The sequence below is a fragment of the Ochlerotatus camptorhynchus genome, unplaced genomic scaffold (assembly GCF_037179485.1).
Source record: "Ochlerotatus camptorhynchus isolate MF236.1 unplaced genomic scaffold, CSIRO-AGI_Acam_v1.1 ptg000193l, whole genome shotgun sequence".
Classification (NCBI taxonomy): domain Eukaryota; kingdom Metazoa; phylum Arthropoda; class Insecta; order Diptera; family Culicidae; genus Ochlerotatus; species Ochlerotatus camptorhynchus.
In genome coordinates, this window is record NW_027040683.1 from 8,517,238 (window position 1) to 8,538,706 (window position 21,469).

General features: G+C 45.0%; 3 protein-coding genes across 3 annotated transcripts in view; all 3 read left to right on the forward strand.

Annotated features, from left to right (window-relative positions):
* LOC135702540 (uncharacterized) overlaps window positions 1-21,469 on the forward strand; it is a 733,060-nt gene that overhangs the window by 247,044 nt on the left and 464,547 nt on the right. The gene's annotated exons all lie outside the window — the stretch shown is intronic.
* On the forward strand, window positions 10,502-13,747 carry LOC135702600 (uncharacterized). The gene has a single exon (XM_065223648.1). It carries the CDS (start codon window positions 10,502-10,504, stop codon window positions 13,745-13,747), a length of 3,246 nt encoding a protein of 1,081 aa, XP_065079720.1.
* Window positions 17,260-20,775, forward strand: LOC135702601 (uncharacterized). The gene has a single exon (XM_065223649.1). The coding sequence runs from the start codon at window positions 17,260-17,262 to the stop codon at window positions 20,773-20,775; it is 3,516 nt and encodes a 1,171-aa protein (XP_065079721.1).

Below are 21,469 nucleotides of genomic sequence, written 5' to 3' on the forward strand. Positions count from 1 at the left end.
AATCTAAAAGAAAAAAAAACATTAGCAGAAAATCACAACGTACCTGTTTTTGGAGAAGCTCTTTCGGATGTACTAGGCGAGTACACTGACCCAGCCTGGTTGTCGTTTTGTGATGATATTTCAATTGAGGTTGCACTACAAATTTGATCCGGTCTTTGGCTTGACCCTTCTTCCTCAAAATCGCTACACGAAATGGTTTCATTGGTCGGTAGAACCTCAGTTTTTTCTTCAAGATGAGCTTGTTTCCGCTGTTTTTGCAAATATTGCATCGCCTGCTTTTCTTCACGGGTTTTTGCCTTAAAATTCTTCCCGATATCAAACAAACTCCGCAATGATCCATGAAATGTGTTCCTTTTTTCGACGTCTTTCTTAGCCGTTCTAAGTTTGCATTTTAATAAGGCTTTCCAGGTATTTAAAAATAGCAACAGTTTTTTTCTTTATGCTTATGTCATTTACCAAATGTGTTAAGTTTTTTTTCTTCCAAGCATCCTTTAATTCCTTTATTGTTAGGAAGGCACTAAGCTTACAACTTTTTTTTTTCAGCACGCGAATGAAACAAATATTTACGAAAAACTTCACTATACGTCGGCAAGTTAACACTTTTTTTTAAGCTTTATTAAAGAGATTTTTAGCCTTAGGCTAGCGGCAAGTTAACAGAATGGCCGAACGACGGCAGATATTCTCCAACTAGCCAAATGTCAACCATTTTTAACAAACTGTCGTACTATTCTCTATCAGTTCTCTGCTTGTTGTCTTCTTCAAACGCACTACTGATTGATCATACATCCTCAGATCGCATCCTTTTTATACTAAAGCATAGGTAGAAAAAGCCAAGGTAGAAAAGTTTACGTAGAAATAAGTACTTGAGACCGTTGCTTGCCTGTAGGAGAACACTGTTAGGGGCCTGTTCATAAACTACGTAGACAGTTTTTTGGGATTCTTGACCCCCCCCCCTCCCCCTGCGTAGACAATTGTCCATACAAATGTTTTGAAATTTGTATGGGCCGCGAATAATTGTTACCCCCCCCCTCCTAAACTGTCTACGTAGTTTATGAACAGCCCCTAGTGTGTGTTTTCTAATTAATACCCAAAAGGAAGCCAGATAAACAATATGCTTTATGCGGGTACTTTTTTGGCACCTCTATAGGGTAGGAATTTAAAAGAAACACATATGAAGGGTTGTCCCGTATTAGGTGGATATGTTTAAAAGTCATTGCACTTTCGTCAGATTGTACTGTAAAGTAAACAGCACTAACGGTTGTCCTGTACAATTTTCGGAATTATTCTACGATTTATGTCTGTCTATGCTTCTATTTTACGTGGTCTCCGGTACTAAAAAGTAATATCATCAAATGTTTTGAAGTTTGGATTCTTAAAAATTCCAAAACACAACATGATGATATTTTCAGATACATGCGTTTGGTAAAAATTAATGGTTTTTACATACCTATTTTGATTTTTGGACCACCCTAATGAAGAATAATTGGACCACCCTAGTGAATTATTTCGTGTTAGATCCTTAATGGTGGTTTAATTTGATATATAAGCAGGTTGGAGACAATTGTGAACAGTTTTAGAAGCCGACTCATCAAGTCGACTTCCATATAGAACTCATGAAAAAATTCTAAGTCCTAGAAAGTCGATTTTTGAAAAAAAAAAATTCGAGATCACATCGACGTTTCATGCATTTTTAAAACATTTGGCATCAAAAAATTTTTTTGATTTCCGAAATTTCATGTACCCAAACTTTGACGCGTTTGCGCCACCCCTAAATCATGTCCGATTGAGCTCAAATTTTGCATAGGGTCATTTTTCGAGGCAATAAACATTTTGTATACGGTTTGTTAGCGAAATTTGATGGTCAATTTTTCCCATACATTCATTGGCAGTCTACTACACTAGACTGATGCATATTTTGAAATTTTTGCTCCACAGTGTTCAAATGGTTCCAATTTGGTTCCTGATTAGCCTTCCAAAATTTGAAGTCATTTGGTAAGAAACTGACTTGTCACAAACCATTTGAAGTTTATATGGAAATTACTATGGGAAAACCAAATTTTGTATTCATGTCTATCTAATAATTAACCCTATTACTCTGCTATAAAAATAGATAGCTGTCCTTGTAGTAAATTTTCACAAGTTATTAATGAATCAAGTCACTATTGTCTTATGATTATGCTCAATCAACTGCTCAGCAGGCAACATTGGTGTTTCTGGCGCGTAGAATAGAGCCAAAACATCATGGCTACTATGTCACGCTGCATAATACAGTGTTGCTCACAAAACAGTTGCTTAAACGGCGCCGGTGGTGTAGTGGTAAGCGTGATTACCTCTCACCCCAGCAGGCCTGGGTTCAATCCCAGTCGGCGCCGCCGGGATGTTCTGAGGCATAACATCTCTGATCACGCCTTCCTTCGGATGGGAAGTAAAGCCGTTGGTCCCCGGTTCATGAGTTGATGGGTCGATAGGTAGGGTCCAGGTGTGGGAGCTGCCTTCCTGGCACGTCGGTAGCATTGGTGCTCAGCACGGAAAACAAGATCGACGGAAAAAACAAACCAAAGGAAAAAAAAAAGCAGTTGCTTGATCACGCCATAAGATTATCAATCTCTTAAAAAATTAATAACTAATTAATTTGATGCTTGGCTGAAAAACAATATTCCACAAAGTTATATCTGAGTCAGTTTCTTACCAAATCAGTTCAAACCTTGGGAGGCTAATCTAGACCCGATTTGGAACCGCTTGAGCACTGTGGAGCGAAAATGTCAAATTTTGCATCAGTCTGCTATACACACACCAATTTCGATTATAAAGAATATAAACAGACTCCATTGTATATTAATTAATTCTCTTCAACATTGTCTAAATACTCTAGGTAGGATTTGGAATGCTCTCAGAAATTCCTTTGAAGTTTTCCTCTTTAATTCGCATAAAATTATCCCCAACATATCTTGTGCATTCCTTTGAAACATTCGTCATAATTTCTTTTGAGTCCTGCTCAGATTTTCCTGCTTCTAACATATCCCTGTATTTCTTATGATTGTTTCTTTAGAACTATACTCGGAATTCACTACAATTTTTCTTCAAAACTCAATTTGAATTCTCCACACAACCCCTCAGAGCTATGTTGTAATTATACTTCATGTTAACGTGCAATTCTCCTTAGACTTTACAAAGGGTGATCTTAACAATTACATAGGAATCGTTTTTAGAATTAACATAAAATTCATATCAGATATTGCTTGGAATTATCACTGAATTAACTCTTCCAGGATCTCAAAAACATTTCATTGGTTTGAGAAGAATTTTAGCTGGACGCTGGTTCATCTCCGGAGAATATTTCATTGGCCAAAATCTTAACATAAAATCAAAAATACAAAAATAATAAAAAACATCTTTGCCCGAGATAATTGAAAATTATCCAAAGCTAGAAGATCTTTCGTGGTCTACAATCTTCAAATAACCTGAGATCGAAATCTTAATTTTTTTTCCTGGAACAAAATGTCAAGCTTATGATTTGTAAAACAGTATTATTTTTTATTTTCCGTGGCAACTCAGATATTAGGAGAATTAGTTGCCATATTCGAGCTTAACCAATTTTCACGGAAGTTGAACTTACAAATGAATTGCCTGCCTCACTCTGGCTACGTTCATGTCCTTTAAAGCAATAATACATGCGTTTCGAGAAGATTTTGAATACATTAAACTAAAGAGCGTTTCTGGCTCGGTCTTCTCGAATTTGCGTCAAACTTTGCATAATTGTTTGTTATGGTCAACCATTCCCATTTTTGTTAAAATTCGGTCAAAATGGTGCATTCGAAATATTTCAACAAATCATTACTCAGAAAGGTCACGTTCAATCGAAATTTTTCCCAAAAAATACTTTACTTTTCAAAACAGCTTTGTCTTCGATCAGAAGTGACGTTTTCGAGCTACAATGTATCGAATCATTTCAATGAAGTTGTTTTGAAAAAAAAAATAAGATGAAAATGGCCGACTTTTTGCTAAAATGTAAATGATTGCCCATATCAAACAATTATGCAAAGCCTTATGCAAATCGGAGAGCTCTGAGTTTTTACGCATCTTCATTTGGTGCAAGGGGTGGTCACTATACACACTTATTTTGCGCCAACATTTTTCTCAGTGTACCTCAAGTGTGCCGCACTGTGCCGAGAGTGCTGGTCATCGGACTGACTTTGTTTGTGAAAATTTGTATGTTTGGCAACCCGGTATTTTGACAGTTCAAATGTTTTCATTTGCTTGTTGCAACGATCGAAACTGATAAACGGAACTGCTCTTTTTATGCTGATGGATGTTGGAATGGCTGGTGTGGTAGCAGTAGCTGCCGTCGTGGAGCAAAAAATTAACCTAAGTATCACGACAAGCTGACATCACGTTCGATGTTATTTCTGGTAGGTACTTGACATTGGCCGCTGTTCTATTACTAGGAAATTCTAGGAACTGTGGATGGGTTTTTTGATCTGGAACACATTTTGTAACGGAGCAGGAGGGTATTCCAGAGCTGAAGCTACGTTTTTCACATAGATTAAACACTGTGCTGTTTAGAGTTAATTTGTTTAAGTGGAATAGGCTGGTCCCGGAAGAATGAATAATTTAAGCTTAATAATATGTACGGGAAATGGCTCTAATGTTGGCCTATGGATCTAAGATTGGGCCCATCGCTAAAAATCTGCTATTTATCAATTTTATCTAGTTGAACGCGTCATTGGGACGGTACCAATGGATATTTTTGGTCGCTTTTGCTGAATTTATGAATGAGCCTAAATGTAATGTCGGCCTTAATACATTACATCCATTTCCCCTATTTATTTTAATGTTAACATACACTTCAATTTAATACTGCGTTTCAAGGGCTGGTCCGGGGATTGTCTTCTGCAGATGAGTCGTTACGCGGCACACAGAATTTGTAGCTCCGAAGAGTGGAAATTATTTCGGTCTAGGAACGAACCGGTAGCACACGCGAGGTGGTGTTATAGGGCACTTCAACGTAAGTCATTTTTAAACGTATCAAAAAATTTATTTTTCTAATATCGTTGCTCACTCTGAATAGTATGGTCAGTCAGTGCTCTGTGAAGGCCGGAGTGGTCGTTTCAACATTCAGGCGGAAGTGACCCAAGTGTACTAAGTAATATTCATGTGGCCTAGGTTGGCTGATCCCAATAATACACTGACAATGCATTGGGGGTTGCGGATTCAGCGTAGACTCACATAACTGCATGATATAATTCGTGCGCAGTACAGTCTCGAAGAAATGGGTGTCCCGGCCGGCCTCCGGTGTTCCAGAATCCAACGAAGATCGTTGGGTGCGAGAAATCCTACGAACGACTACAACTCGTGTCGGTGACCAGTTTGAGACAGGTTTTCTCTGGCGACGTGATGCAAGAAGCTTTCCTGACAGCTACGTAATGGCGAAACGACGATAGATAGGTTTAGAGCGAAAGTTGACAAAGGATCCTCAGCTGCAGGAGGATGTAAGGCGCAAAATTAAAGAATACCAAATGAAGAACTATGCGCACATAGCTACGCAAGAGGAGCTGGCCAAATCCGATCCAACCACAGTATGGTACCTGCCTACAAGCTCAAGGTATGCCTCGTGTGGGACGCTGCAGCGAGAGTCCAAGGTGTTTCGCTCAACTCGGAGTTGCTCAAGGGTCCTGACAGACTCAGTCTTATCCGAGAGCGCCGTATTGGATTTGGTGGTGACGTGAAAGAAATGTACCATCAATCAAGGATACGGAAGGAAGACAAACAGGCTCTGAGCCGCAGGTTTATGTAATGGATGTTGTGACATTTGGATCAACTTACTCGCCGTGCTCCGCTCAGTTTATAAAGAACTTAAACGCGGAGGAGTTTTCCGGACAATTTCCGAATGCTTTCAACGCTATAACAAACCGTCATTACGTAGATGGTTACTACGATAGCGCAGACACTCCGTCAGAAGTAGTGAAGCTGGCCAAGGAAGTTACATATGTGCACTCGAGAGGAGGATTCCATATTCGGAATTGGGTGAGCAATTCGGAAGCATTCGTTCAAGAAATTGATGAAGAAGACAATGTCCATACCGTCCATTTGAAAGATAAAGCTGCTGGTACTGATCGAGTTCTCGGAATCATCTGGAACACGAAAGACGATACCTTATAGTTTTCGTCAGCCCCATCCCATCCCCACAGCAAACAATCTCTGTTCGACGAAGCATCCATCGTTGGAGGTTTTCCGAATCGCATCTCTTTGATAATGTTCGGATCACGTAAAACAATCTTAGTATCAAACTCATGTTGAGCAGGTCAAAGCTACAAATAGTTTTTATTAGATAATTCTGATTTGTTAATTTTAATAAAACCTTCGAATTGAACTGATCGCGTGACTTGCAATTTTGATGACGAACTTGATCTCGACGACTGACAGTCCTAATTTTTATTTTTCCCTATCTGTATGAGTCAAATCCAGGGGCCTGACTGGCGGCCATGTTCTTGATGCTATCATCTGCTCTTGTCTTTCTGCTTATAACACGATTTTCCATCCCTTTCCACCATGTATATGTTAGGCGGGCCGTATTTAAATGAGGCCCGTGATGTTGCCTACTGTCAAACGTATATGATTGATATGGGATTGCCAGTCCCCTGGTCAAATCGGTCCATCACTCTCTCGATTGCACTTTTCTCCAGGGGCAATCGGTAAGCCCAGTGGTGTTGCTCCCAACACCTGTTTTGTTGCAATATACATGGTTGAGGACATAGGGTCCCTGGGGTAAAATACACCAGTTAAGGAAATCAAGGTGGTATGATCAGAGATGTTATGCCTCAGAACATCTCGGTGGCGCCAACTGGGATTAAACCCAGGCCTGCTGGGGTGAGAGGCAATCACGATTACCACTACATCACCGGCACTGCTGCTTTATCTGTTTGGATTCATTGGTTCTAACCCACGATCTTCTACTAAGTAAGCAAACACGGTCGCTCTAAGACCTCTGTTGCGGCTTAAACCGCAGGGCACGCAACGCAGTCCCTGCCGCAGAGTGATCAACTGGAGTAGTTCGTTCTTTACAACAACACGACAGACGGTGCACTGACAAGAAGACAGAAGATAGAAAGCAAAACAAAAAAAAGGAACAATCATTTCACAATCGTTACAACGTGGTGGCCGAATTTATAAAGCAAATTTCATTAATTCTACCTTAATTGAGAAAAGTGCTTTGTTTAAATCTTAAATATTATTGAAATTATTGCTAATCTAGTAAGTACAAATTGAATCGTTAGTAGATTCTAATTAAAATAGGATAAATATTTATGAATTAGGTGAGTTCATGACCTGACCTATACGAGGGAATCGAGGCTGTTGGACTATACGAACATAGCAGAAAGTGAGTTTAAAAATCTCGTTAACTCTCATAAAAGACCCTTAAATGTTTAAAAATATCGATATCTTGTTGAATCTTAAACTAATTTATAAATAATATCTTACAAACTACATTTAATTAGAAAATTCAACTTGATACAAGTGCATTAATAGGGTGCCCATCCGCACGAAGAAGAGATTTTGCCGATTAAGAAACTAAATTGTAAGTAATTATACCTAATTTGTTGAAAAGATCTTTATATTTAAATATATACATTTTTAGCTTTGATCAGCACACAAACAAAACGTTTGATCCAAGGAATTGTTTCGGGATAAATCCCAACAAAATCAAAGAATTTAATCCTCAAGAGATGGATCCCGAGAAGAGAGATTGTCTGATGTGCAATGCTCCCAACAAGATCTGCGACATGGTGCAGTGCGATAAGTGCGAACTGTGGGCCCATTACTCGTGTGCTGGCGTTACGGACGAGGTGAAAGAGCAGGATTGGCGCTGCATCAAATGCAATAATGCTCTGCAGGTTCCGAAAACCCGAAAAACCAGCAAAGCCGAAGCCAAAAAGACGATTGGGCAAAAATCAAGGAGCGATGGTGGATCTTCCGTCGGATCCGTTTCGGAAAGCGGAGAAAACCTGGAAGATTCGCTGAAAAAGTTGGAAGACGAAAAACGCACTTAGGAAAAGGCCTTGGAAGACGAAATGATCTTGCGTGAGAAGCGACTGGAAATGACGAGGGCTCTACAGGAGAAACGGCGTCAAATGGAGAAGGCATTCCGTGAGAAACAACTGCAACAAGACCGAGAGCTGAAGGAGCGCCAGTTGCAGGAAGAGCACGAAATGCTGGAGAAAGAGTTGGCCGAGAAAGCATCTTTTCAAGATCGGCGCAAGAAGATGTACGAGGAGTTTGTAGAAGCGAAAATGACTGTCGCTGAGCCGGTTGCTGGTCGAGAAAAAGTTGGCGGTAACATTGCGAAGGAGGAAAATGAAACGTCCTTTGAGAAAAAGGTGAAGTTCTGGCTTAAAAAGCAGACAGGAGGAAAGAACTCTCCGCTGACCACAACGAAGCTAGTTGAGCCAGTTGCAGGTTCATCGAAAAATAAAGCAGTTACGCTGGAAGAAGAAGCAGGATCGGACGAAGATGAGGATGATGGATCGGAGGAAGGCGAGGATGAAGATGTAGAAGAAGGCGAGGATGAATATAAGGAAGGTGATGAGGAATCAGAGGATGAAGATGATGAGTTCCAGATATCCCGAGAGGAACACGAATTTCTTTCTCGCCTACTAACTGGTAAAAAGCGGCAGCCGTCGACAAAAAAGCTGCAGCAGTTTACGGAAAAGCAACAGCCGTCGTTGACAAAACAGCTGCCGACGATTCAGCAGCAAAAGACGTCACAGCGGCACGTTCATGCCAACGTTAAGTTGTCCAAAGAACAGATAGCTGCTCGACAAGCTCTCTCCAAAAACCTGCCAATTTTCAAGGGTGAACCGGAGTTGTGGCCTATTTTTATCAGCAGCTACGAGTATACCACGTCGGCGTGTGGTTACTCAAATTTGGATAACCTGAAGCGGTTGCAGGACAGTCTGCAAGGAAGCGCACTCCAAGCGGTGAGGAGCCGACTTATTCTTCCGGAATCCGTTCCCGATGTTATCGATGACCTCCGACGTCTTTTTGGGAAACCTGAAAAGCTGCTTAAAACGTTGCTGATGAAGGTGCGCAATGCTCAACCCCCGAAAGCCGACCGCTTGGAATCATTCATCCAGTTTGGGATCACGGTTAAACACCTTTGTGACCACCTCGAGGCGGCCCACTTGTCAGATCATCTCAGCAATCCGATGTTGGTGAACGAGTTGGTCGACAAACTTCCGCCCAACTACAAATTGGACTGGGTCCGATATAAACCTGGGGGGGGATGTGCTGTCAAATCAGCCTACTGATCATTCTTTTATGAAACTGGCTCCAAACGTAAACAATCGCTGTAGGTTTCTTATGGCTTGTTTACGTTTGGAACCAGTTATGCGAGGCATGCGAGGTAGGCGACGATTGTTCGTATTTGACAGCCACCTCCCCCCCTTGATATAAACGGGAGAAAAGAGGGACTCCACTGCGAATATTCACCGACTTCACGAATGATATTCTTTCCGATGTGTCGGAAATTGTCGAGTTTTCTGCTCTCGGTCTGAACGAAGCCACTTGTCCCGTAAAAGGAAAACCGAAGAAAAAAGAATTCATTCATGTCCACGGTTCTGCTCCGAACAAGCCTGAAATTCCGAAGGAGGCAAAAGGAATCAAGCCGTGTTGGGTTTGCAAGCGGACAGATCACAAGTTACGATTCTGTGATGATTTCAAGAAGCTCAGCATCACGGATCGACTGAAGACGGTGGAGCAAAACAAACTCTGCGCGCTATGCCTTAATAACCACGGCAAAAGTCGATGCACCTTTAAAATCCGCTGCAACGTTGCCGGATGTCAAGGTGGACACCATCCTCTGCTTCATCGAGCGGAAGGAGTCGTACAACTGCTAAATGTCGAGTGCCACGCCCACGGACGGTTGAGTCGTGCCATCATCTTCCGTATGGTACCGATTACTCTATATTTCCGGAAATATGCAATGGATGTTCTGGCCTTTTTGGACGAAGGGTCATCCACTACGCTGGTGGAGGAATTTGTTATTAACGAGCTGAACGTGGAGGGGGTTTGCGAACCACTGGTGGTTACGTGGACGGGCAACGTGAAGCGCTACGAGAATCAATCGAAAAAGGTAAAACTCAAACTGTCGGCTAGAGGATCTCGCGAGATACTATCGTTGAAGAACGCACGTACGGTGGCTGAGTTGAAGCTGCCGTGTCAATCCATGCAGTTCGAGGAGATCGCGGATCGCTACTCTCACCTGACGGATTTGCCAGTAGTAAGTTACGCTGCGGAGGAGCCTCGTATCATAATCGGTTTGGACAACCTACACGTATTCGCTCCACTAGAAACTCGAGTGGGTGAGCCTGGCCAGCCGATCGCTGTACGGTCAAAACTTGGGTGGACCATCTACGGACCAGGAAATCCTGCTGCGGCTGCTACTGCAGAAAGTTACATGAACGTTCATTCCGTCGAATCAATTCGGAACGAGGATCTTTATGAGATGTTGCGGACACAGTACTTGTTGGAGGACACCGGTACTTCTTGCTTCTCAGTTCCAGAGTCAGCTGAAAACATACGCGCCCGTGAGATTCTCCAAGCAACGACAGTGCGGATCGGCGACAGATTCGAGACGGGCTTGCTGTGGCGTAAAGACGAAAGAAGGTTCCCGGACAGTTACCCGATGGCGGCCCGGCGGTTACAGGCACTGGAGAGGAAACTGGAAAAAAGTCCAGATCTGAAGCAAAATGTCCACCAACAGATAGCGGAGTACGTGACGAAGGGCTACGCGCACAAAGCTACAGAGGAGGAGCTAGCTGGATGGCAGAAAAATGAGGTGTGGTACCTTCCCTTGAACGTGGTGCTCAACCCTCGGAAGCCGGGTAAAGTACGTTTGGTTTGGGACGCCGCAGCCACGGCAGGCGGAGTTTCGCTTAACACTGAGCTGCTCAAAGGACCAGACATGCTGCAGTCTCTGCCGACGGTGATTAATAAGTTTCGTGAACGCAGAATTGCATTCGGTGGTGATATACAAGAAATGCACCACCAGATGCTGATGAGGGCGGCAGATAAGCAAGCTCTGAGGTTCCTGTTCCGATCGAATCCGACTGATGTACCAACAGTGTACGTCATGGACGTAGCTACGTTTGGGGCCACCTGCTCCCCATGTTCGGCGCAGTTCATAAAAAACTTGAATGCTGCCGAGTTTGCGAACGATTTTCCACGAGCTTCGTCTGCAGTGATCGAGAAACATTACGTGGACGATTATTACGATAGCGTCGATTTCGTTGACGAAGCGGTAGAGTTGGCGAACCAGGTGAAATTCATTCATTCCCGAGGAGGTTTCCATATCAGGAATTGGGTTTCCAACTCCAAGCAGTTTCTGGAAGCGATGGCCGAACAGAAGTCGAATCCTGCTGTCCATTTCAGCCGGGACAAAACCACGCATACCGAGCGAGTTCTGGGAATCATATGGGACCCAGAAGAGGACGTTTTCCTGTTTTCTACCGATGGACGAGAGGAGTACCAACTGGTTCTACAAGGGGTTGAACGACCAACCAAAAGGATTGTGTTGAGTTGTGTCATGGCTATGTTTGATCCTCAAGGTTTGCTCTCTCCATTCACCGTTTTCGGTCGCATGTTGGTACAAGATTTGTGGAGGACTGGCTGCGACTGGGATGAAGAAATTGACGATGAATCATTCCAAAAGTGGATTCGCTGGACGAAAGTTTTGCCGATGATCGAGGCAATCAGGATTCCCCGGAGCTACTTTGGAGACGCTAGAATGGATCAGATCGAGGATCTACAGCTGCACGTAGTGTCCGATGCTAGCAAAGGTGCTTACGGGTGTGCGGCCTATTTTCGAGCTTTGGTGGGCGGAACGATCAGATGTGTACTGGTGACTAGTCGGGTGAAGGTGGCTCCGTTGAAGCCGCTATCAGTTCCAAGGCTTGAGTTGCAGGCGGCAGTGCTGGGGACCAGGCTGGCTTCTGCGGTGCGAGATGGCCATTCGTTGGAAATCAAGCAACAATTTTTTTGGACGGACTCTACCACTGTGCTATCGTGGATCAGGTCAGATCAGCGTAAGTACAAAGAGTTCGTAGGTCTTCGTATTGGTGAAATACTAACTCATACAAACCTGTCGGAGTGGCACTGGGTTCCAACGAGGATGAACGTCGCGGACCAGCTGACTAAGTGGACGAAAGACCCTGAAATAAGTTCAACCAGCAGTTGGTTCACCGGGCCAGAGTTTCTATATCTTCCGGAAGCAGACTGGCCGAAGCAGAAGTTGCCAGGTCCAGATACAGAAGAAGAGTTGAGAGCGTACCTGCTTGTTCACGATGTTAACCTTCCTACTCCCGTAATCGACGTCAACAGAATTTCGAAGTGGACGGTGCTGGTAAGGACGATGGCTTGCGTATTTAGGTTTCTGTCGAACTGTCGAAGAAAGCTGAAGGGATCGCCGCTCGAAACGCTGAAACCAACGGAAATGCAAGCGCAAATCATTCTCCCGATCGATTATCCGACGTTGCGGACGCCACTGAATCAGAAGGAGTATGAGCAAGCGGAAATTTCGTTGATGCGGATGGCACAAGCAGATGCGTTCAGTAGTGAACTGAGGATCTTGATGAAGAACTTGCAGCTTCCGGCCGGGACGTGGTTGAAAATCGAGAAATCCAGCTTCATCTATAAGTTGACGCCGCTAATCGATGAGAACGGTCTCCTGCGTATGGAAGGTCGAACGGGATCAGCTGAATTCCTACCGTTTGACTTGAGGTTCCCGATAATACTGCCCAAGGACCATGCTGTTACCTGGAAAATCGTTCAGCATTATCACGAGCAATTCGGCCACGGATATAGGGAGACGGTGAAGAACGAGCTGAGACAACGATTCGTCATCCCACAGGTGGGTAGTGTGGTCGCTATGGTGGGGAAAGCTTGCATACAGTGCAGGGTTGCCAAGAGCCGCCCACGATGTCCTCGGATGGCCGCGCTACCAGTACAGAGAGTAACTCCGTATGTGCCGCCGTTCTGCTTCGTGGGGGTCGATTACTTCGGCCCAATAACAGTTACAACAGGCCGCCGCAGTGAAAAGAGATGGATCGTTTTGTTCACGTGCCTAGTAGTCAGAGCGGTTCACCTCGAAGTAGCACACTCCCTGACCACGCAATCGTGTTTGATGGCAATCAAACGCTTCACCTCCTATCGAGGTCCGCCATTAGAAGTGTTCTCGGACAATGGCACAAATTTTAAAGGAGCAAGTAAGGAGTTAATGGAAAATGTACGCAGCATCAACGTAGATTGCGCAGCGGAGGTAACATCAGCTCGAATGAAGTGGAACTTCAATCCTCCGGCTTCGCCCCACATGGGCGGAGTCTGGGAGAGATTAATCCGTTCCACGAAGCAAGTATTGGAGGCGATAAACGATGGGAAGCGACTGACAGATGAAATCTTGGTGACTGCGATAGCCGAAGCGGAGGACATCATCAATAGCCGTCCACTTACGTACGTGGCGCATGTATCAGATCATTTCGAAGCGTTGAGCCCCAACCACTTCCTCCGTGGAGTCGCTCCGAACGAACCAAGGTACAACGTAGCTCCCGTCAATTCAGCTGTAGCCCTGCGAGACTCCTATCAGCGATCGCAGGAGATAGCTGATGAGATGTGGAAGAGGTGGATTAAAGAATACGTTCCTTCCATCAATCAGCGTACCAAGTGGTTTGGTGAAGCAAAGGGTCTACGTTGTTGATGGCGACAAGCGGAAGTGCTGGGTACGTGGGATTGTTGAGGAGCCGATAGTTGCCGGAGATGGCAGAGTGCGCCAGGCCTGGATTCGTACCAACAGCGGCATGCTAAAGCGAGCGACAGCGAAACTTGCGGTGCTTGAAATAAATGAAAGTGACACTGGTCCGGACGTGACTTCCGGACCAGGTTCACGGGCCGGGGCATGTTGCGGCTTAAACCGCAGGGCACACAACGCAGTCACTGCCGCAGAGTGATCAACTGGAGTAGTTCGTTCTTTACAACAACACGACAGACGGTGCACTGACAAGAAGACAGAAGATAGAAAGCAAAACAAAAAAAAGGAACAATCATTTCACAATCGTTACAACGTGGTGGCCGAATTTATAAAGCAAATTTCATTAATTCTACCTTAATTGAGAAAAGTGCTTTGTTTAAATCTTAAATATTATTGAAATTATTGCTAATCTAGTAAGTACAAATTGAATCGTTAGTAGATTCTAATTAAAATAGGATAAATATTTATGAATTAGGTGAGTTCATGACCTGACCTATACGAGGGAATCGAGGCTGTTGGACTATACGAACATAGCAGAAAGTGAGTTTAAAAATCTCGTTAACTCTCATAAAAGACCCTTAAATGTTTAAAAATATCGATATCTTGTTGAATCTTAAACTAATTTATAAATAATATCTTACAAACTACATTTAATTAGAAAATTCAACTTGATACAAGTGCATTAATAGGGTGCCCATCCGCACGAAGAAGAGATTTTGCCGATTAAGAAACTAAATTGTAAGTAATTATACCTAATTTGTTGAAAAGATCTTTATATTTAAATATATACATTTTTAGCTTTGATCAGCACACAAACAAAACGTTTGATCCAAGGAATTGTTTCGGGATAAATCCCAACAAAATCAAAGAATTTAATCCTCAAGAGATGGATCCCGAGAAGAGAGATTGTCTGATGTGCAATGCTCCCAACAAGATCTGCGACATGGTGCAGTGCGATAAGTGCGAACTGTGGGCCCATTACTCGTGTGCTGGCGTTACGGACGAGGTGAAAGAGCAGGATTGGCGCTGCATCAAATGCAATAATGCTCTGCAGGTTCCGAAAACCCGAAAAACCAGCAAAGCCGAAGCCAAAAAGACGATTGGGCAAAAATCAAGGAGCGATGGTGGATCTTCCGTCGGATCCGTTTCGGAAAGCGGAGAAAACCTGGAAGATTCGCTGAAAAAGTTGGAAGACGAAAAACGCACTTAGGAAAAGGCCTTGGAAGACGAAATGATCTTGCGTGAGAAGCGACTGGAAATGACGAGGGCTCTACAGGAGAAACGGCGTCAAATGGAGAAGGCATTCCGTGAGAAACAACTGCAACAAGACCGAGAGCTGAAGGAGCGCCAGTTGCAGGAAGAGCACGAAATGCTGGAGAAAGAGTTGGCCGAGAAAGCATCTTTTCAAGATCGGCGCAAGAAGATGTACGAGGAGTTTGTAGAAGCGAAAATGACTGTCGCTGAGCCGGTTGCTGGTCGAGAAAAAGTTGGCGGTAACATTGCGAAGGAGGAAAATGAAACGTCCTTTGAGAAAAAGGTGAAGTTCTGGCTTAAAAAGCAGACAGGAGGAAAGAACTCTCCGCTGACCACAACGAAGCTAGTTGAGCCAGTTGCAGGTTCATCGAAAAATAAAGCAGTTACGCTGGAAGAAGAAGCAGGATCGGACGAAGATGAGGATGATGGATCGGAGGAAGGCGAGGATGAAGATGTAGAAGAAGGCGAGGATGAATATAAGGAAGGTGATGAGGAATCAGAGGATGAAGATGATGAGTTCCAGATATCCCGAGAGGAACACGAATTTCTTTCTCGCCTACTAACTGGTAAAAAGCGGCAGCCGTCGACAAAAAAGCTGCAGCAGTTTACGGAAAAGCAACAGCCGTCGTTGACAAAACAGCTGCCGACGATTCAGCAGCAAAAGACGTCACAGCGGCACGTTCATGCCAACGTTAAGTTGTCCAAAGAACAGATAGCTGCTCGACAAGCTCTCTCCAAAAACCTGCCAATTTTCAAGGGTGAACCGGAGTTGTGGCCTATTTTTATCAGCAGCTACGAGTATACCACGTCGGCGTGTGGTTACTCAAATTTGGATAACCTGAAGCGGTTGCAGGACAGTCTGCAAGGAAGCGCACTCGAAGCGGTGAGGAGCCGACTTATTCTTCCGGAATCCGTTCCCGATGTTATCGATGACCTCCGACGTCTTTTTGGGAAACCTGAAAAGCTGCTTAAAACGTTGCTGATGAAGGTGCGCAATGCTCAACCCCCGAAAGCCGACCGCTTGGAATCATTCATCCAGTTTGGGATCACGGTTAAACACCTTTGTGACCACCTCGAGGCGGCCCACTTGTCAGATCATCTCAGCAATCCGATGTTGGTGAACGAGTTGGTCGACAAACTTCCGCCCAACTACAAATTGGACTGGGTCCGATATAAACGGGAGAAAAGAGGGACTCCACTGCGAATATTCACCGACTTCACGAATGATATTCTTTCCGATGTGTCGGAAATTGTCGAGTTTTCTGCTCTCGGTCTGAACGAAGCCACTTGTCCCGTAAAAGGAAAACCGAAGAAAAAAGAATTCATTCATGTCCACGGTTCTGCTCCGAACAAGCCTGAAATTCCGAAGGAGGCAAAAGGAATCAAGCCGTGTTGGGTTTGCAAGCGGACAGATCACAAGTTACGATTCTGTGATGATTTCAAGAAGCTCAGCATCACGGATCGACTGAAGACGGTGGAGCAAAACAAACTCTGCGCGCTATGCCTTAATAACCACGGCAAAAGTCGATGCACCTTTAAAATCCGCTGCAACGTTGCCGGATGTCAAGGTGGACACCATCCTCTGCTTCATCGAGCGGAAGGAGTCGTACAACTGCTAAATGTCGAGTGCCACGCCCACGGACGGTTGAGTCGTGCCATCATCTTCCGTATGGTACCGATTACTCTATATTTCCGGAAATATGCAATGGATGTTCTGGCCTTTTTGGACGAAGGGTCATCCACTACGCTGGTGGAGGAATTTGTTATTAACGAGCTGAACGTGGAGGGGGTTTGCGAACCACTGGTGGTTACGTGGACGGGCAACGTGAAGCGCTACGAGAATCAATCGAAAAAGGTAAAACTCAAACTGTCGGCTATCGTTGAAGAACGCACGTACGGTGGCTGAGTTGAAGCTGCCGTGTCAATCCATGCAGTTCGAGGAGATCGCGGATCGCTACTCTCACCTGACGGATTTGCCAGTAGTAAGTTACGCTGCGGAGGAGCCTCGTATCATAATCGGTTTGGACAACCTACACGTATTCGCTCCACTAGAAACTCGAGTGGGTGAGCCTGGCCAGCCGATCGCTGTACGGTCAAAACTTGGGTGGACCATCTACGGACCAGGAAATCCTGCTGCGGCTGCTACTGCAGAAAGTTACATGAACGTTCATTCCGTCGAATCAATTCGGAACGAGGATCTTTATGAGATGTTGCGGACACAGTACTTGTTGGAGGACACCGGTACTTCTTGCTTCTCAGTTCCAGAGTCAGCTGAAAACATACGCGCCCGTGAGATTCTCCAAGCAACGACAGTGCGGATCGGCGACAGATTCGAGACGGGCTTGCTGTGGCGTAAAGACGAAAGAAGGTTCCCGGACAGTTACCCGATGGCGGCCCGGCGGTTACAGGCACTGGAGAGGAAACTGGAAAAAAGTCCAGATCTGAAGCAAAATGTCCACCAACAGATAGCGGAGTACGTGACGAAGGGCTACGCGCACAAAGCTACAGAGGAGGAGCTAGCTGGATGGCAGAAAAATGAGGTGTGGTACCTTCCCTTGAACGTGGTGCTCAACCCTCGGAAGCCGGGTAAAGTACGTTTGGTTTGGGACGCCGCAGCCACGGTAGGCGGAGTTTCGCTTAACACTGAGCTGCTCAAAGGACCAGACATGCTGCAGTCTCTGCCGACGGTGATTAATAAGTTTCGTGAACGCAGAATTGCATTCGGTGGTGATATACAAGAAATGCACCACCAGATGCTGATGAGGGCGGCAGATAAGCAAGCTCTGAGGTTCCTGTTCCGATCGAATCCGACTGATGTACCAACAGTGTACGTCATGGACGTAGCTACGTTTGGGGCCACCTGCTCCCCATGTTCGGCGCAGTTCATAAAAAACTTGAATGCTGCCGAGTTTGCGAACGATTTTCCACGAGCTTCGTCTGCAGTGATCGAGAAACATTACGTGGACGATTATTACGATAGCGTCGATTTCGTTGACGAAGCGGTAGAGTTGGCGAACCAGGTGAAATTCATTCATTCCCGAGGAGGTTTCCATATCAGGAATTGGGTTTCCAACTCCAAGCAGTTTCTGGAAGCGATGGCCGAACAGAAGTCGAATCCTGCTGTCCATTTCAGCCGGGACAAAACCACGCATACCGAGCGAGTTCTGGGAATCATATGGGACTTAGAAGAGGACGTCTTCCTGTTTTCTACCGATGGACGAGAGGAGTACCAACTGGTTCTACAAGGGGTTGAACGACCAACCAAAAGGATTGTGTTGAGTTGTGTCATGGCTATGTTTGATCCTCAAGGTTTGCTCTCTCCATTCACCGTTTTCGGTCGCATGTTGGTACAAGATTTGTGGAGGACTGGCTGCGACTGGGATGAAGAAATTGACGATGAATCATTCCAAAAGTGGATTCGCTGGACGAAAGTTTTGCCGATGATCGAGGCAATCAGGATTCCCCGGAGCTACTTTGGAGACGCTAGAATGGATCAGATCGAGGATCTACAGCTGCACGTAGTGTCCGATGCTAGCAAAGGTGCTTACGGGTGTGCGGCCTATTTTCGAGCTTTGGTGGGCGGAACGATCAGATGTGTACTGGTGACTAGTCGGGTGAAGGTGGCTCCGTTGAAGCCGCTATCAGTTCCAAGGCTTGAGTTGCAGGCGGCAGTGCTGGGGACCAGGCTGGCTTCTGCGGTGCGAGATGGCCATTCGTTGGAAATCAAGCAACAATTTTTTTGGACGGACTCTACCACTGTGCTATCGTGGATCAGGTCAGATCAGCGTAAGTACAAAGAGTTCGTAGGTCTTCGTATTGGTGAAATACTAACTCATACAAACCTGTCGGAGTGGCACTGGGTTCCAACGAGGATGAACGTCGCGGACCAGCTGACTAAGTGGACGAAAGACCCTGAAATAAGTTCAACCAGCAGTTGGTTCACCGGGCCAGAGTTTCTATATCTTCCGGAAGCAGACTGGCCGAAGCAGAAGTTGCCAGGTCCAGATACAGAAGAAGAGTTGAGAGCGCACCTGCTTGTTCACGATGTTAACCTTCCTACTCCCGTAATCGACGTCAACAGAATTTCGAAGTGGACGGTGCTGGTAAGGACGATGGCTTGCGTATTTAGGTTTCTGTCGAACTGTCGAAGAAAGCTGAAGGGATCGCCGCTCGAAACGCTGAAACCAACGGAAATGCAAGCGCAAATCATTCTCCCGATCGATTATCCGACGTTGCGGACGCCACTGAATCAGAAGGAGTATGAGCAAGCGGAAATTTCGTTGATGCGGATGGCACAAGCAGATGCGTTCAGTAGTGAACTGAGGATCTTGATGAAGAACTTGCAGCTTCCGGCCGGGACGTGGTTGAAAATCGAGAAATCCAGCTTCATCTATAAGTTGACGCCGCTAATCGATGAGAACGGTCTCCTGCGTATGGAAGGTCGAACGGGATCAGCTGAATTCCTACCGTTTGACTTGAGGTTCCCGATAATACTGCCCAAGGACCATGCTGTTACCTGGAAAATCGTTCAGCATTATCACGAGCAATTCGGCCACGGATATAGGGAGACGGTGAAGAACGAGCTGAGACAACGATTCGTCATCCCACAGGTGGGTAGTGTGGTCGCTATGGTGGGGAAAGCTTGCATACAGTGCAGGGTTGCCAAGAGCCGCCCACGATGTCCTCGGATGGCCGCGCTACCAGTACAGAGAGTAACTCCGTATGTGCCGCCGTTCTGCTTCGTGGGGGTCGATTACTTCGGCCCAATAACAGTTACAACAGGCCGCCGCAGTGAAAAGAGATGGATCGTTTTGTTCACGTGCCTAGTAGTCAGAGCGGTTCACCTCGAAGTAGCACACTCCCTGACCACGCAATCGTGTTTGATGGCAATCAAACGCTTCACCTCCTATCGAGGTCCGCCATTAGAAGTGTTCTCGGACAATGGCACAAATTTTAAAGGAGCAAGTAAGGAGTTAATGGAAAATGTACGCAGCATCAACGTAGATTGCGCAGCGGAGGTAACATCAGCTCGAATGAAGTGGAACTTCAATCCTCCGGCTTCGCCCCACATGGGCGGAGTCTGGGAGAGATTAGTCCGTTCCACGAAGCAAGTATTGGAGGCGATAAACGATGGGAAGCGACTGACAGATGAAATCTTGGTGACTGCGATAGCCGAAGCGGAGGACATCATCAATAGCCGTCCACTTACGTACGTGGCGCATGAATCAGATCATTTCGAAGCGTTGAGCCCCAACCACTTCCTCCGTGGAGTCGCTCCGAACGAACCAAGGTACAACGTAGCTCCCGTCAATTCAGCTGTAGCCCTGCGAGACTCCTATCAGCGATCGCAGGAGATAGCTGACGAGATGTGGAAGAGGTGGATTAAAGAATACGTTCCTTCCATCAATCAGCGTACCAAGTGGTTTGGTGAAGCAAAGAATTTGAAGAAAGGTGACTTGGTCTACGTTGTTGATGGCGACAAGCGGAAGTGCTGGGTACGTGGGATTGTTGAGGAGCCGATAGTTGCCGGAGATGGCAGAGTGCGCCAGGCCTGGATTCGTACCAACAGCGGCATGCTAAAGCGAGCGACAGCGAAACTTGCGGTGCTTGAAATAAATGAAAGTGACACTGGTCCGGACGTGACTTCCGGACCAGGTTCACGGGCCGGGGCATGTTGCGGCTTAAACCGCAGGGCACGCAACGCAGTCCCTGCCGCAGAGTGATCAACTGGAGTAGTTCGTTCTTTACAACAACACGACAGACGGTGCACTGACAAGAAGACAGAAGATAGAAAGCAAAACAAAAAAAAAAGGAACAATCATTTCACAATCGTTACAACGTGGTGGCCGAATTTATAAAGCAAATTTCATTAATTCTACCTTAATTGAGAAAAGTGCTTTGTTTAAATCTTAAATATTATTGAAATTATTGCTAATCTAGTAAGTACAAATTGAATCGTTAGTAGATTCTAATTAAAATAGGATAAATATTTATGAATTAGGTGAGTTCATGACTTGACCTATACGAGGGAATCGAGGCTGTTGGACTATACGAACATAGCAGAAAGTGAGTTTAAAAATCTCGTTAACTCTCATAAAAGACCCTTAAATGTTTAAAAATATCGATATCTTGTTGAATCTTAAACTAATTTATAAATAATATCTTACAAACTACATTTAATTAGAAAATTCAACTTGATACAAGTGCATTAATAGGGTGCCCATCCGCACGAAGAAGAGATTTTGCCGATTAAGAAACTAAATTGTAAGTAATTATACCTAATTTGTTGAAAAGATCTTTATATTTAAATATATACATTTTTAGCTTTGATCAGCACACAAACAAAACGTTTGATCCAAGGAATTGTTTCGGGATAAATCCCAACAACCTCCGTGCCCCTTATATCACAGCAAACTA

What these genes read in the sequence shown, in the direction of transcription:
- LOC135702600 (XM_065223648.1), top strand. Translation starts at nt 10,502, where the DNA reads ATGTTGCGGACACAGTACTTGTTGGAGGACACCGGTACTTCTTGCTTC.
- LOC135702601 (XM_065223649.1), top strand. Translation starts at nt 17,260, where the DNA reads ATGTTGCGGACACAGTACTTGTTGGAGGACACCGGTACTTCTTGCTTC.